Here is a 13,977-nt window from a genome sequence, read left to right as displayed (position 1 = left end):
GGGGCTGGACTCGATGATCTCCCGAGGTCCCTTCCAGCCCTAATGTCTATGAAATCTATGAAATAATATGATGCATATTATGGATTATTGTAGCTCTGGAAGAACAAGGGGTTAAATAGATATGCTCTGCATATTGTTACCTTTAAAAATATATATATAAATCTAAGCAATTAAAATCAGCATAAAAGCAGCAGATAACCTCATTAGTGGAAATATCTTACAATTACCTTGAATAGACTGGGCACAACAGGCTTGTAAATGCTTAGGCTGATCTCTCAAAATAATCCATCAGCAACAGAAAATGTTACTGCAATCATTTGCCATTTCTTCCAGTTGCTATTGCTGAAAGATCACATTTGAGTTCTCAAGGGGGCAAAAAAGGCATAGGTTTCACTAATATACCTGAACTGCTGTTTTTCACAAGAGCATCAACCATAAGCCTATCAAGCAAAAAAAAACCTGAACAATTTACATGAAATATTTTCCAGTTTCCTCAAGATTTAAGCAGAAGCCAAGGAAGAAAGAGTCTTACCTCTAAATATGCAATGCATTTAATAAAGGGATTTCTGATATCTATACAATAGCAGTAAGCATTGCAATAAAATACTATCTGTGGCTATATGCATTAGGCAGCAAAATTAAAAAAATGGAGGTGGGAGAAGTCTCATCTTCTAGAAAGAGCTAAACACCCAAGTGAAAAGTTGTATCTCAGGTGTGAGATTAGCCCATTCCTGCTGTCAGTCTAAATTACGCAGCTGACTTCAGTTCACTTGCATTCTCCAGTCTGTGTAGTTACAGGTCTTAGCCAACCTCAAAATTATTTATCTTTTAATAATTTATCCCCTCTAACCCATTTCTGTTATTTCTAGCTTACTTTGGGCAGTTGTCAGCACATTGCAGATTCCTCCCTATAGACAGCTCCCCATTTGTTTTTGTGGCTTTCTTCTATGCAACAGAAGATGGGTCTATTTATTTACAGGTGGGTTTTTTTTGTTTTTTTAGAGGAGTATAACAAAAGGCCGTGGAGGAATCCTGACAGACATGTTGTGTACAAAACCAGTTTCAGCTCATTTTGAACATAACCACTTAACTGCAGAAGTATTCAAGTGAGCTAGGAGTTTTTCCCTTTGCATAATCCCTAATATTTCTAGGGGTACTTACCTTCCAATTATACGAATGCTACCTTTGTAAGTAATATTTGGTCATGATATTGAGGCTTGCAGCGATGATTTAATATGTGACATTTTCTGTTTGGTAAAGTAATTTTTGCTAAAGAAATTAAGTTATACAACGAAAAAGGCAGCTGAGAGAGTTTGAACTTCAGGGGCAGAGGGGGAAAGATTCTTGGAGTTGAAACCAAGTAGGAGAAATGTCATTCTCCAATAGATGAATTAATAAATAAATACATACATACATGAATTTAGAAGAGACCGAGAACAGGAGTCAGAATGGAAGTACCTTTTAAAGTGTAACTACACAAAATGGTGCTTGAGGCTATACATTTTCGTGTATATTTTTTAATATATTTGTGTATGCACAATAATACAGCTGGGAGAGAGTGATTTTTGGTATCAAAATTAAAAGCTGTTTAATTAGCATCCTGTGATCCATTTAAGAATAAAATGGAACAGACAACTTAAAATAGCCAGAAGGAACTGGTCCAACAGTTAATTTAGAGAGTTGCTAAAGACCCGATTATCAAATGTCTGACATTTTCCCCTGATAAGCCTAAGAATATTTCCTGGGAATGTGCTAACAATGGGCATTTCCGATTTTAAGCACCAGTTACTACATCTAGTGGCTGTTAGTGTCTTAGGTCATGCCTTGCAAATTCCAGGGTTATTAATGCATTTGTGATTTATTAGAAACGGTGTCTAGAGCACTTACTCATTCTTGGTTGCATCTGAATGAAAAAGGAAAAAAAAATAAAGGATTATAGACCAATGTCAGTGAACCTTAGTTTGGCAAATGTAAAACGTTATTAGTAACTTGGCAAAGCAAGACATGTTAAATGATGAATAAAGTTTGTCTAGAAATGATTAGGAAGTGACAAAAGTGGAATATTTGCTGCATCACAAGTTTGGAAGGATATTAGAGCTAATAACACAAATGGAAGTGAATAATAAGGTATAAAAAAAGACTTGCAAATCTTCATCGCAAAGCAAAGCCATGCAAGCCAGTTCTGTTAATTCCAAACACTTAACAAAAAAAAACAAACAAAAAAAAAACTAACCCCAAAATCCTGATTTCTAAGATAGATACCTCAATTCCAGGGGTTAATTATGTCAGTGAGCGAGTTTAAAGACAGACACATGTTGCTTTTTCAGAGCTGCCTTTTCTATTAAGTCAAAGAAAATGGCGCTCCTTATATTGAATGCACCAAATTCTTCCTGACTGCTTCTGTATTTACCTACACGTTCCTTTTCCAGTTTTAAGAGGTTTAATCATTTTCACTGATAGTGGAGGCAGCTCCCTCTCAAGATTATTATGTAGCCCTCCCTCCCACCAGTTCCTGAAGTTGAGTCGGAGGCTTAGTTTGATATATTCCACAACATTTTACTTCCAGACTTAATTTTAATACAGTCTAAAAGCAGGAGAGGCCCAACTTCTTTTAAAAGAATACAGTCTACCTTACATCTGGTGAGCACGACTGAGATCAGGGACAAGAGAAACAGTGAGTTTTAGAGCTCTTTAAATAAGAATGGAGCAGAGGTTCCCTACTTACTTCCGTAAAATGCGTTTTTTCTAGGCACCCTGCCTGGTGCCAACCTGCCGAGCTTCCTTCCCTTCAAAGTGTGTGGGAAATGGTTTTAGAAATACAACCACCAACCACTTTGGAAAAAGGGCACTTATGAAACAAAGGTCACATTGTCCTCACTAATTGTTACTGATACTTTTACTGTGTTATTATGACCTGCCTGTATTCCTTTCAGACTAACTGTACTCTCCAGGATGGCACCACACACACACACACACACACAGAGTCAGGGCACATCCAGACGAGTGTACATGTGTGGTAGGCGGTGCTGCAGAATAGGGGTGTGTGAAGTGGGCCCTATTCGATTCGGATTCAGCCTGAATCGGGAACAGCAATTTGATTAGTTGATTTGGATCACTGCCCCGATTCGATTCGGCCAAATCCAAATCTGAAGATTCGTGCCAATTCAGAGAATCAGTGATTTGGACATAAACACAGCTTTAAATGTTTCTTCTACATACCTTGAGGTACCAGCGTGGCTTGCGAGTGCTGTGATGCTGGGGCGCATGGCGCCACTTACAAGAGTGCAGGGGGGCCCTCCACATGGTGGTGAATCCAGAAGTGGACTGGAAGTAGTAGGTCTGCCGTGGAGCATGCTGGGGGCCCTCCCCGCACCTACCTGGCTTGGCAATTGGCCGCAGGAGGCCACCAGGTGCCCCCCCTCCCAGACTTAGGAGGCACCAGTTGCCAAGCCAGGGAGGGGTGCAGGGGAGCACCCCCCTGCACTCCCTGGCAGACCCGGAAGTGGACCAGAACTGTTTCTGGTTCACTTCTGGGTCTGCTTCCAAGTGCGCTGGGGAGCCCCCCATGCTTTTGTGGGATGCTCCATGTGCCCCAGTATCGCAGCACTTGCAAGCCCCTGCTACCTAGACATATGTAGAAAAAACATTTAAAGCTGTCTTTATATCCGAATCACCAAATCTTTCTGAACTGATTTCATAGATTTCATCGACATTAGGGCTGGAAGGGACCTCGGGAGATCATCGAGTCCAGCCCCTTGCCCAAAGGGCAGGAAGTCAGCTGGGGTCATAGGATCCCAGCAAGATAAGCATCCAATTTACTCTTGAAGGTGTTCAATGTAGGTGCTTGAACCACCTCCGCTGGCAGGCTGTTCCAGACCTTGGGGGCTCGGACAGTAAAGAAATTCTTCCTTATGTCCAGCCTGAAACGGTCTTGCAGGAGTTTGTGACCGTTCGACCTCGTCATCCCTTGGGGCGCTCTGGTGAACAAACGTTCCCCCAGATCCTGGTGGTCACCCCTGATAACTTGTAGGTGGCCATCAGATCACCCCTGAGCCTGCGCTTTCCAGGCTAAAGAGTCCCATGGCTCTCAGCCTGTCATCGTAAGATCTCTTTTCTTGACCTCTGATCATGCGCGTGGCTCTCCTCTGGACTCTCTCAAGCTTCTCCACATCCTTTTTGAATTGTGGAGCCCAAAACTGGACGCAGTACTCCAGCTGCGGCCTCAACAAGGCCGAGTACAGGGGGAGAATGACGTCCCGGGATTTGCTCGAGAAGCATCTATGGATGCACGCCAGCATTTTGGTCGCTTTACTAGCCGCAGCATCGCATTGCAGGCTCATGTTCATCTTGGGGTCAATGATGACCCCCAAGTCTGAGTCGATTCAGAGAGATTCAAGGGATCTCCGATTTGATTCAGAGATTTGGCCACTGAATCAGCCAGAATCTCTGCTGAATCCAATCACGGATCGAAGCTACTGCAGACCCATCTGTGGTGCCACACATGGCACGTGCTGCACATGCAGGTATTCCCCGAGCTGCTAATCTGCAGCACAGGTGGGGGGTTTTGATGCTAGGAGATCCTGGCGTAAAAAAACCTGCACTACAAAACGTGGGGCAGTGCATGTGGCAGCAGTGTATGCCAACCGAAACAAGAGCTTGACTGGCCAGAGTCAAGCTCTGGTTGCCAACCAAGCTTTCTGTTGCCATATTGCCACCACTGGAACCCTGGGAGACCCCCAGATAAGGCTGCTGGGGCCAGCCTCCCCTATCCCATCCAGGGCAACTTGCTGTGCACCAGAGTGAACATGTATGGGCATTCCCTAGGGACAAGTAGCAGCCATACAACTATGTGGCACTGCTTTTTGTCCCTGGGGAAATGCATGTGCACGCTTATCTGGGAATGCCCTCAGTATCTAAAGCCGAAATTGTCACAAATTAGCAGCTGGAAAGCCTGATTTCCATTGCACTGCCATGCTGGAAATTAAAAGCTTTATTTTTACAGTAACTGCACATCGTTTCACCTTACCTTCTCTCTCTCAGATATTCAATCTGTTAAACATTTGATTTAGCTGTTGCTCATGCAATCCAGTTTTTAAAAAGGAACACGTTTCCAACATTTATGCCATCGCAGACACTGAAACTGTGACATCCAAGTGATTAGTAACTCAGGCAAGAGGAAGAAATGGACTGGAAAGAACCTGCAGCGGTGCCAGCAGCAATGACAGAAAAAGGCAAATCCAACACAGAATACTTTGATGATGCTCTTCAATGATCGTAATACTTTAGGATGCTCTTCAAATTATCAATACTCACTCTACCCAACTCTTTCACTTATGGTATCAATGCACCACAATATAGATGAGAATATTCTACCCAATGTTTCTGGGCAGCAAAATCTACCTATTCTCATCCTGTTTTGGTGGTCTGGAGTGATGTTGCTGCTGTAATGACCCAGGAATGACGCAGCAGGCAAGGGTTTTTGTGGGTGATCTCTTTCATTGGACCAACTGCACAGTTGGGATAAACTTAAAGAAGGTTTCAAATGCAAGAAAGGAAGCCTTTTCTAAGTCCTCTCTGCAGCTTACTCTTAAAAGTTCATAAAAGCACAATGCTAGAATAGCCTTAAGACCTGTAGTCTCTCCTTTCCAAAGATGGCACAAACCAATTTTAACAAGAGAAGCACAGGAAAGACACAGGAAATGTGGACTCGCCATGAGAACACAAACTAGTCTGTTCTACTCCTTTTACCCAAGAGGAAATCCGCATCTAGCTTGTTTTAGCAAAGCTTTAGATCAGATAAAGTGAAATGTGCACATAATTTGTTATTAAATTCTTCCCTCTTCAATGCTTTGTTCCAATAAATAAAAATTGCTATTTCGTAAGGGTTTCTGCTCCACTGATCAGGAATTCTCTGTTACTTCAAAAGCATGTTTGGCAAAAATGGACCAATTGCATGATGACATTTCCAGTTAAAAAAGGGACACCCCCCAAAAAATAAATACATAAAATCAGGAACAGTTCAATGACAAGGGCATTCTTATCAAGAATGTAGGGGACTCAGGTTCAAATCCATAGTTTTGGCCCCGGGATATGAACTTTAGTCTCACATCCCTGGCGACTGAACTTATGGCTATTCTGGGGTGTTTTTTCTCTCATTCATCCTTGTGCAGAATGAAAAAAAAAAGTTTTGAAAACTTGAGTCCTAAATCCAGCTGGACCTGAAGATTAAGAAGTGGCTGGTACATATGGAAGAGATTATCCGATTATCCAAGTCTCCAGAGTCTGGAATAGACTCCCCCCAAATTCTGCCATAGGTTTAGCTGGACAAGGTTTAGGTCTTAGCAGTTCAAGAAATGCAGCATGTAGTAATCCAATCTAAAAAGCAGTGTTTAATGACTAGAGTGATCACTTGGTTTGTACCACTGTAAGTGCCAAGAAAAGCCATCAATTCAATCTGGTGTATGTAGCACTGGCACTTGTTAAGGCCATTCTTCACTGCAACCGAAATGGTCAGATTCTTGTGGCTACTGATATAATAGTGCCCACAAAACACAAGGAACTTCTCTCAAACTATAAGTTAGTCCTACAGGATAAAGCCAGCATTTAAATCGTATTTCAAAAACGTACACAATACAAGCTAATTTTAAGATGGAACTTTTAAACTAAGTTAATGATCACTACACCTCTACCCTAAGGACTTTAAACATTAAGTATATTTTTAAAGTGCTCCAAAATATATAATTCACCATATTTGAGCTTTAGATGTCCATATATTTAAAAACAACAAATATGCAAAGAGGAATATTTTGGGATTTAAAATTTATATATGGATAATCCTAGCAAGTAGTAAACTTAAAAAAAAAATAAAGCACAGAAGGTGTGTTAATGATTTATAAGTAACTGGGATTTTAATAATCTAAACTATACAATTTTATCAACATACTACTTGTTTGCAGTAATCCGTTATTTGCCCGAAAAGGCTGTCTTTGAGCTATGTATATGGTACTAGTGCTTTCACCAAAAAATAGCTTCAGTATCATAATGATTATATAAATCCCCTTTGATCAAACTAGAAGAAATGAATAAACAGATACACAAGTTCAAATGCATGAACGGCTATGCGAGTTCAATGGAAGTGGCACCTTCATTTCGCATATTTGACATTTTACTGAATGTTGTACTGTGTTCCATGGAACAAAACCACCCTTACTTCACATATTTGAATCGGAATCATATATACTTATTTTCACATAAGGATATTGAAACAGTGATGAGGAGACAGCAAAGTTTCAGGAGAGCTACCTGAACAAAAAAACCCAAACAAACCCACACGGTTACTGTCTAAAGAGCTGATTTGATGCCAACTCTTCACTTTTAATGCCAACCACATAGCTAAAACTGCATGCAGAACTTTGAAAATGTAGCCCCTTTTTTATCCTTAATGAAAAAAGTTGGGTTGTGTCAATTCTCTAAAAAAGGCAATCTGATCCATCTCCAATGTACTGCATAAAAGCACCAGAAATTGTTTAAAGACTGTCCTGGTCTTTGAACAGCAGTTACTGGCAACCCCCAAAAGTATCATGTGACTCAGTCTACATTTTAATTTGACTGGTCTCACTGATAAACAAGTGATTCCTATAGCCTGCAAAGCCCTGCAAGCAAAATTCAGGCTGACAAAATAAATCCTATCTGTTAGAGAGAGATTACTAGCATCTTGCAAGGTAATGGATTTTTACAACTTCAGCAAGTTTCACGCGTGTTACGACACGCTAATAAAACGAGTAAAGTTGAGAAGAAAACTGCTTTCCCAAAAGATGATCTGCATCCAAGTAGGTGATTTCAAGGACTTAATGCTTTCGTTTTGTTATCAGAATTGTAACTATGGACATCAGAATTTTATATTTACACTTTTCTCAATACAGGAATTAAACTATGCAATGATTTAAAAAAAAAAATCAAAGGGTTTTGCTTTATTTTAACTGGTCATTTGCCCAAATTTTTGCAAAAAGGTTTTCAACTATAAAGGTCCCAGGAAGTGAAGTTCCTACAGGTTTCTGTATAGGTCTTTCTTTTTTTCTGGAAAATGTCATGCACACGTCTGGGATTATGTGAAATATTCTAAACAGATGATTTAAAAGTCCTTTGTCAAAGCTGGTGATTTGCCATTTTGAAGATGTAGAACTATCTTAATACAGATTAATTATTAGCACTTAACCCATTTGAGGACTTTCCAGATCTTAGTTATAACATGCTTGTTAATAAGTTACAACTGTTAACATGATACCATGCAGATCGTGCCACAGAAGATACACTAGTTAATTCAAAACTTCCTCTCCAGATGCATGTGCAAATTGTGATTAAACTAAGTTACAGGATCAGGGAAGTTGAGGTAAAGGGTGTGTGTGAGTGGTGGAGGGACAGGAGAGGGGGCAGCAGGGCAGGGTGTTTTTAATTGAAGGTAGTGCTGAATTGAAGAATTTGCTTGCATTAAGTAGAGCAACAGTGTTCTCTTGCATGCTTTTTCTTCAGTTACCAGTACTTTCTCAACGTGACCTAAAATTTCAAAAAAAAGTTTTCTTCTGGGATGGTAATTATACATGTAGATAAATATTATTCATGCCATATGCAAGATGCATTTTTCATTCTGTTTTTAATGGATTCAAACTCAACCCCACTAAACACTCCAGAATATTATGCAGGGGCTGGTAATGATCTCGCAATCCTAAACTTCTGCCAGCACATGAGTAAGCAACTCTTCATTTCAAGTCTCAGGACAATTAAGGCGAGAGGCCTAGTGGCTCCAAAAAGGAGCTCTCTCATCCACTGAGATCAGCTATAAGGATGTTCACCCAGTGAAGAGTAAAGATAGAACTCTTACAGCACTTTTCATCTTGAAATAGGCAAGTATTATCTATTTTTACATGGGGGGTAAAAAAATAACGAGACACAAAGATTAGAGTCATTTGCTGAGGGCTGAGTTGGCATTAGAGTTGGGGATTACAATTTAATTGTTCCCAATTTCCATCTCTGTCTTCAAGTGTTTGAGAAGCTGGAAGAATCTAACTTCCACTCCTTTTGGGATTCCTTTGAAAGTGCGCGTGATTGCTATTTCTGCCTGAGAGGTATACAAAAGATGTTTCTTCAGGTCCAGAAAAACCCAAATCAGCCAAGCAACCACCCAACCCAACCCCAAACCAGATCTTTTTAAAGACATTCATAAGAATGAGCATATATTAAAGGACTTGGCCCCTTGCCTGCTCTCTGTTTTAGGGCACTGTAGGCTCCCTGTATTATGGCTGAGATCTTTATCAATTTGCACAGTGTTCTGATCCTTGGTCAGATAAAAGCTCACTTTTATCAATCCCTCAAAAGCCAGTAGAGAAGGAAATACACTGTGTCCTAAATTAAGTACACTGGCTTGTGCCTAGACTGAAAAACAGATGGTCCTTGTCTTGTCTGAAGTGTGCAGTCCTTGCCTTTGAAAGCACATTTTAAAAATATTGGCTTGATGCCCTTTGCAAATTAATTCACATAATTATAAAACTTTGGCTTCTAGTAGTAAATCTGATATTTAAACAGAGACCATTATGCCCGATTTAAGACATTCCTCTCGACCTCTGGGTATGCATACAAAATACATCAATAAAGTTATTCATTAAGCATGCTGAATTAACATCAAAACAAGACACCTTCCCAGGCCTTTAAAAAAAAAAAAAAAATCAAACTGAACTACTCTGCTGCTGAGCATGACGACATTTCAGGCATGGGCACCACCTGGAAACCATCCTCAGTAGGCAATAGGCAAGATAAGCGACCAACCTGGGAACATCTACCACCAAAATTCTAGGACAGATGAAATATGTAGACCATGAAAACACAACAGAGAGATGGTATCAGGGAGGTCCATACTGATAAGTAATGTCAGATCACTATTGTCCCACTACAATAGCCTTTAAGATAACATTTATCTTGCTTGTAGTCATGAGGTCAAAGCACCACACCACACAAAACAAAAAAAGCCTCAATGACAGATGTGCACTAGGACTGTGCAAAACAGCTGTTTCAATTTGGTTTCAGATTCAGCCATTTTGGAGGGACAGCAATTCATTTCAGTGTTTTAGATCACTGCTGTTTCGATTCAGCTGAATCTTTTTTGGAGTTTCAATGATGTTTTGGTGATTTGGCCATAAGTTATAATGTAGAATCACTAAAATGCCTCTAGCTGTCATTTCTTGCATGATTCAGATGACAATTGCCAGGATGGTAGCTCCTTCTGAGGGCATGAAGCCTGCCAAGTTTCAAGGAGATAGGTGCAGGGGTTTCTGTGAAACTGCACCTCAAACTGTTCAAAGCAAAACTCGTATCACTTGCTGGCAGCGGCTGCATGCTGTCATCCCACATGCAGATCCGGGGGTCTGCGCCACCCAGGAGGGCTGTGGGGCTGTCAGACTCCTCTTGGGGAGCGTGGGGCCCCGGATCTGCATGCAGGATGACAGCAGGCTGCCGTCCCTCCCCCAGAACACTGGATTGGAAGGGACCTCAGGGATAGATCACAGACACTGGCCAGCTACAGATCTCAATATCAGAGCAGTCCCCCCCATCCCTTCTTAGTTTCTGTTTCCCTGCAAGCCCAGCTCCAAAACTCTGAAGTTTTCCGAAATGTTTTGGATGATTTAGTTTTGGAGATGTTTTGGAGCCTTCCATTTAGTTTCGGATTCGGTGTTTTGGGTGCTGAAATCACCTCCAAAATGAAAAGGCTGATGAAGTTTCTCACAGCCCTAATGTGCATCCTGACCTCAAAACAAAGGAAACAGTGGCCTCCGGAAGGGGTCCGACCTCCGAAGTGCTAAACCAAAAAGGTTCCAGATTATTGCTAAGGGTGTGTATTGTGGCAAGGCTGGCCACCATGGCTGTCATGGCGACCACAAGTTCTTAAACTGACCCAGATGAATTACCAAATGGATGCTTAAGTCATCCAGAGCGGTCAGTTACCATGGAGAGCAACTATTTACTCAGTGTTCAGTTAAGGATTTTGACATGATATAGGACAGCTCCTATTAAATAAAAACTGACTCCGTTCCTAGACTCACAATAAATGGACACAAATTGAGTGGGAGTCATCCAATCACGAGCATCAGTACAGATGCAAGCTTAGGGGCTCCATCCAGCTTGAGGATGGTGGCAACCCTGTTAGCCCTTGGAGAGCACACATGAGATCTATAGTGCTGGTGAGGTTATGTTGCCAAGAAAAGAATCAGGAAGTGACCAGCAAAACTGATCTTTCAAACCCCGCCTTCATCTTCTACTCTATTTAATTCTACCATGGTTCCTTTTGCCTAATACAAGAGGGACTAAGTAGCTAAAGATCTTGCAACTGATGCTACTTTCTCCTTCACACAACTTCACTATTTTTCTATAAAGTGCCGTAATTCCTTTAGTTACCCAAAGGTCATCACTGAAATGTGAGATAGCTTTGACATGTGGATAATCAAATAAGGATCACAAGGATTTCCATCCACTTCTGGGCAGGCATATCAAAACCATTTATGGATTTCCTAAACAATCTAGAAGCCAACAATTAAAAAAAAAAAAAAGACCCCCCCACCTCCCTCCCTGTTTTACAATCAGATTCAGTCTCTTCATATTCATCCCCATCATTAAAGTACTACTGATGGTACCAGTAATTCCTATATGCCTTCCATTCAACAGGTCAATGAGAACATGTTGCTATTTGGGTTGTTTTTAAAGTAGGCTGCTTAGTCCTTCAGGACAAAGTTTCCAGCCGTGTTTTGTAAAGAGACAAGATTTGCTGAACATTCTCAAGTGATTTAAAGCTGTCTAGTAGTAAGTACATCAATGCTATTTTTGTAAACTCAAATGCACAAGCTTCCCTTAAACGAGAAGAGATTCGGAAAGTTTTGGTTTGCTGAATATTTGTATTTTGTACATTTTAAAGACTGCTACTAATTAAAGCTACAGGACACCACTTGAAGTTTCAGGAGATTTGAAATCATTTTTCATTTCTTCCAGGAACTTCCTACAAAGAAGTTCCTATTTAAGTTTTCAGGATTTTTCTTTATTTGGGGGGAAAAAAAACTTTAGATATTAGAAACAAATTTTGGAAGCTTGAAAACTACTTCCTGTATACAGTTAAGTTGTACTAAGCCTATGGAAACTTGGATATTGTATCATCCATAAATAACCTTAACAGTACTGTTAAAATGATGAGCGTCTTCTAAGAAGTCAGGAAAAGGTACAGAATCCAGTTCTGGATAAAGTTATTCAGTGAAATTAAAACCAGTTATTCTTGCTTGCATTTCTTGTTACTGATTTCCACCTGTCCAAATACTGTATTTCTAGATTTCAGATGTTTATGAATGCCTTTAGTGAACACCAAAAGGTGAAAACCTAACCTCATAGCCAGTTCCAGTTCCAGTTCCAAAGGCTTCACTATCTGATTTTTGTCAATGAAGTTTCAGTTTCTCTAATGCCTATATTGTATATGGTGCTAAACCTTTATGGTTTGAAAAACACAAAATGCAGAAGCAAGAGAATTATCATTGGGCTTTTTAAAAGTCCTATAATACTTTTCAGTTAGAAGCTGTCTCACTGAAACACTATCCTGGCTGGGCAAGGAAGAGTCAAGCCCTGTTAGAATCATTAAGAATATTCTTAATATCACTGTTCTCCTAATAACATCTAACACCTGTAGTCACAGGTTAAAAAGTTTTCGGAATGAGACGAGTACTTCAGCAAGACAGCCATTCCAACAAATCACAACAGGTACTCTAAAATATGCTATGCTCCACGTACTCAAGACGATTTAAACTTCAAAAGTGAATACATTATAAGAACTCCTTTCTCCTTTCAAGAGTGCTAACAAAATAACCAGAACTAGTGCTACCATCTGTGAATGTATACACAAGCTGCAGAAGGTAGGCAAGGCTGGAAAATGCAAGACACTCCTTGCTTTCCCCATTGTGGGGGCAGGTTGGAAGAAGATCAATCACGGAAAAAAGTTTTCTTCTGCCCTGGGCATAATGCCAGCTAGCTTTTGAGTTTCTTCAGGACACCAAACCAATCAATCAAGCCTAAGAATCTAAGCTTTGCTTATGTGCAAGGCCAGTCCTAGTAAAGCTAATTTTTTTTTTATTGAAGGCCTGCAATATGTTACATATTTAAACAAAGCTTGCTTTAATGGGACATCCTTAGAGTTCAAAATTTTTGGTCAAATACGACACCCAACCCCAGTGACCTTTTAGTGCATTTAACTAGGAGTGAGGTGCTAATCTGTAATAATTTTCCTAGGGCTAAACCCAATGATATCAAAGGACAATGCATCTTTTGATTAAATTTTCTTACATACTTGTCACTTCTTGTAAGAAATCCAGACAGGGTCGGCTACTTCCAGAAATACTTATTGAAACAGCCAGTGGGGTCTGTCCTTCATAGTTCCTTGTATTAGTGTCTGCTCCATAATTATATAACATTTGCGCGCAAAGCACATCATCTCTAAGAGCAGACAAGTGTAATGGTGTCTGTCCATCTTCTAAACGACCCAAGTTTGTATCTGCCCCTCTCTGAAGGAACATTCGGCAATAAGAGTGATTGCTTTTGATCACAGCGTATCGTAACAGGAAACCGTTCTGAATGTCGATGTTGGCATTGTGATCCAGAAGGATTTTCACGCAGCTTGACCTCTCACGAATAATGGCCAGTTGAAGCGGTGTAGTACCTTTATCACTGAGTGGATCAACCTCCGCCTTGAACTCCAGCAGGAGTCTGACAAATGAGTCTCTGCCATAGTGGGCTGCTACGTGGAGGGGAGTCCAACCATCATTGCTTTTTGCATTGATAATGTCACTTCTATACTCAGATTCCAGCATCAAGCGTGCAATCCTTGCTCGGCCATGCATGGCTGCATAATGCAGAGCAGTGAAGCCTCCAATTAAGTCCTTAACTGTGGGATCAGCTAAA

At 40.6% G+C, this 13,977-nt stretch overlaps 1 protein-coding gene across 1 annotated transcript in view; it reads right to left on the bottom strand.

The window, feature by feature from the left end:
- Positions 1-13,977, bottom strand: part of LOC109308781 (ankyrin repeat and SOCS box protein 7-like) — a 19,508-nt gene that overhangs the window by 4,852 nt on the left and 679 nt on the right. The window contains exon 2 of the mRNA XM_019533184.1: positions 13,367-13,972. Coding sequence (XP_019388729.1) covers positions 13,367-13,972 — 606 coding nt within the window. The remainder of the gene's footprint in view (positions 1-13,366; positions 13,973-13,977) is intronic.

This window comes from Crocodylus porosus, unplaced genomic scaffold (assembly GCF_001723895.1).
Source record: "Crocodylus porosus isolate Cpor-Errol unplaced genomic scaffold, CroPor_comp1, whole genome shotgun sequence".
In the NCBI taxonomy this organism is placed as follows: domain Eukaryota; kingdom Metazoa; phylum Chordata; order Crocodylia; family Crocodylidae; genus Crocodylus; species Crocodylus porosus.
The sequence above is the reverse complement of the archived record's forward strand: the minus strand, read 5'-3'. Positions and strand labels throughout refer to the sequence as shown.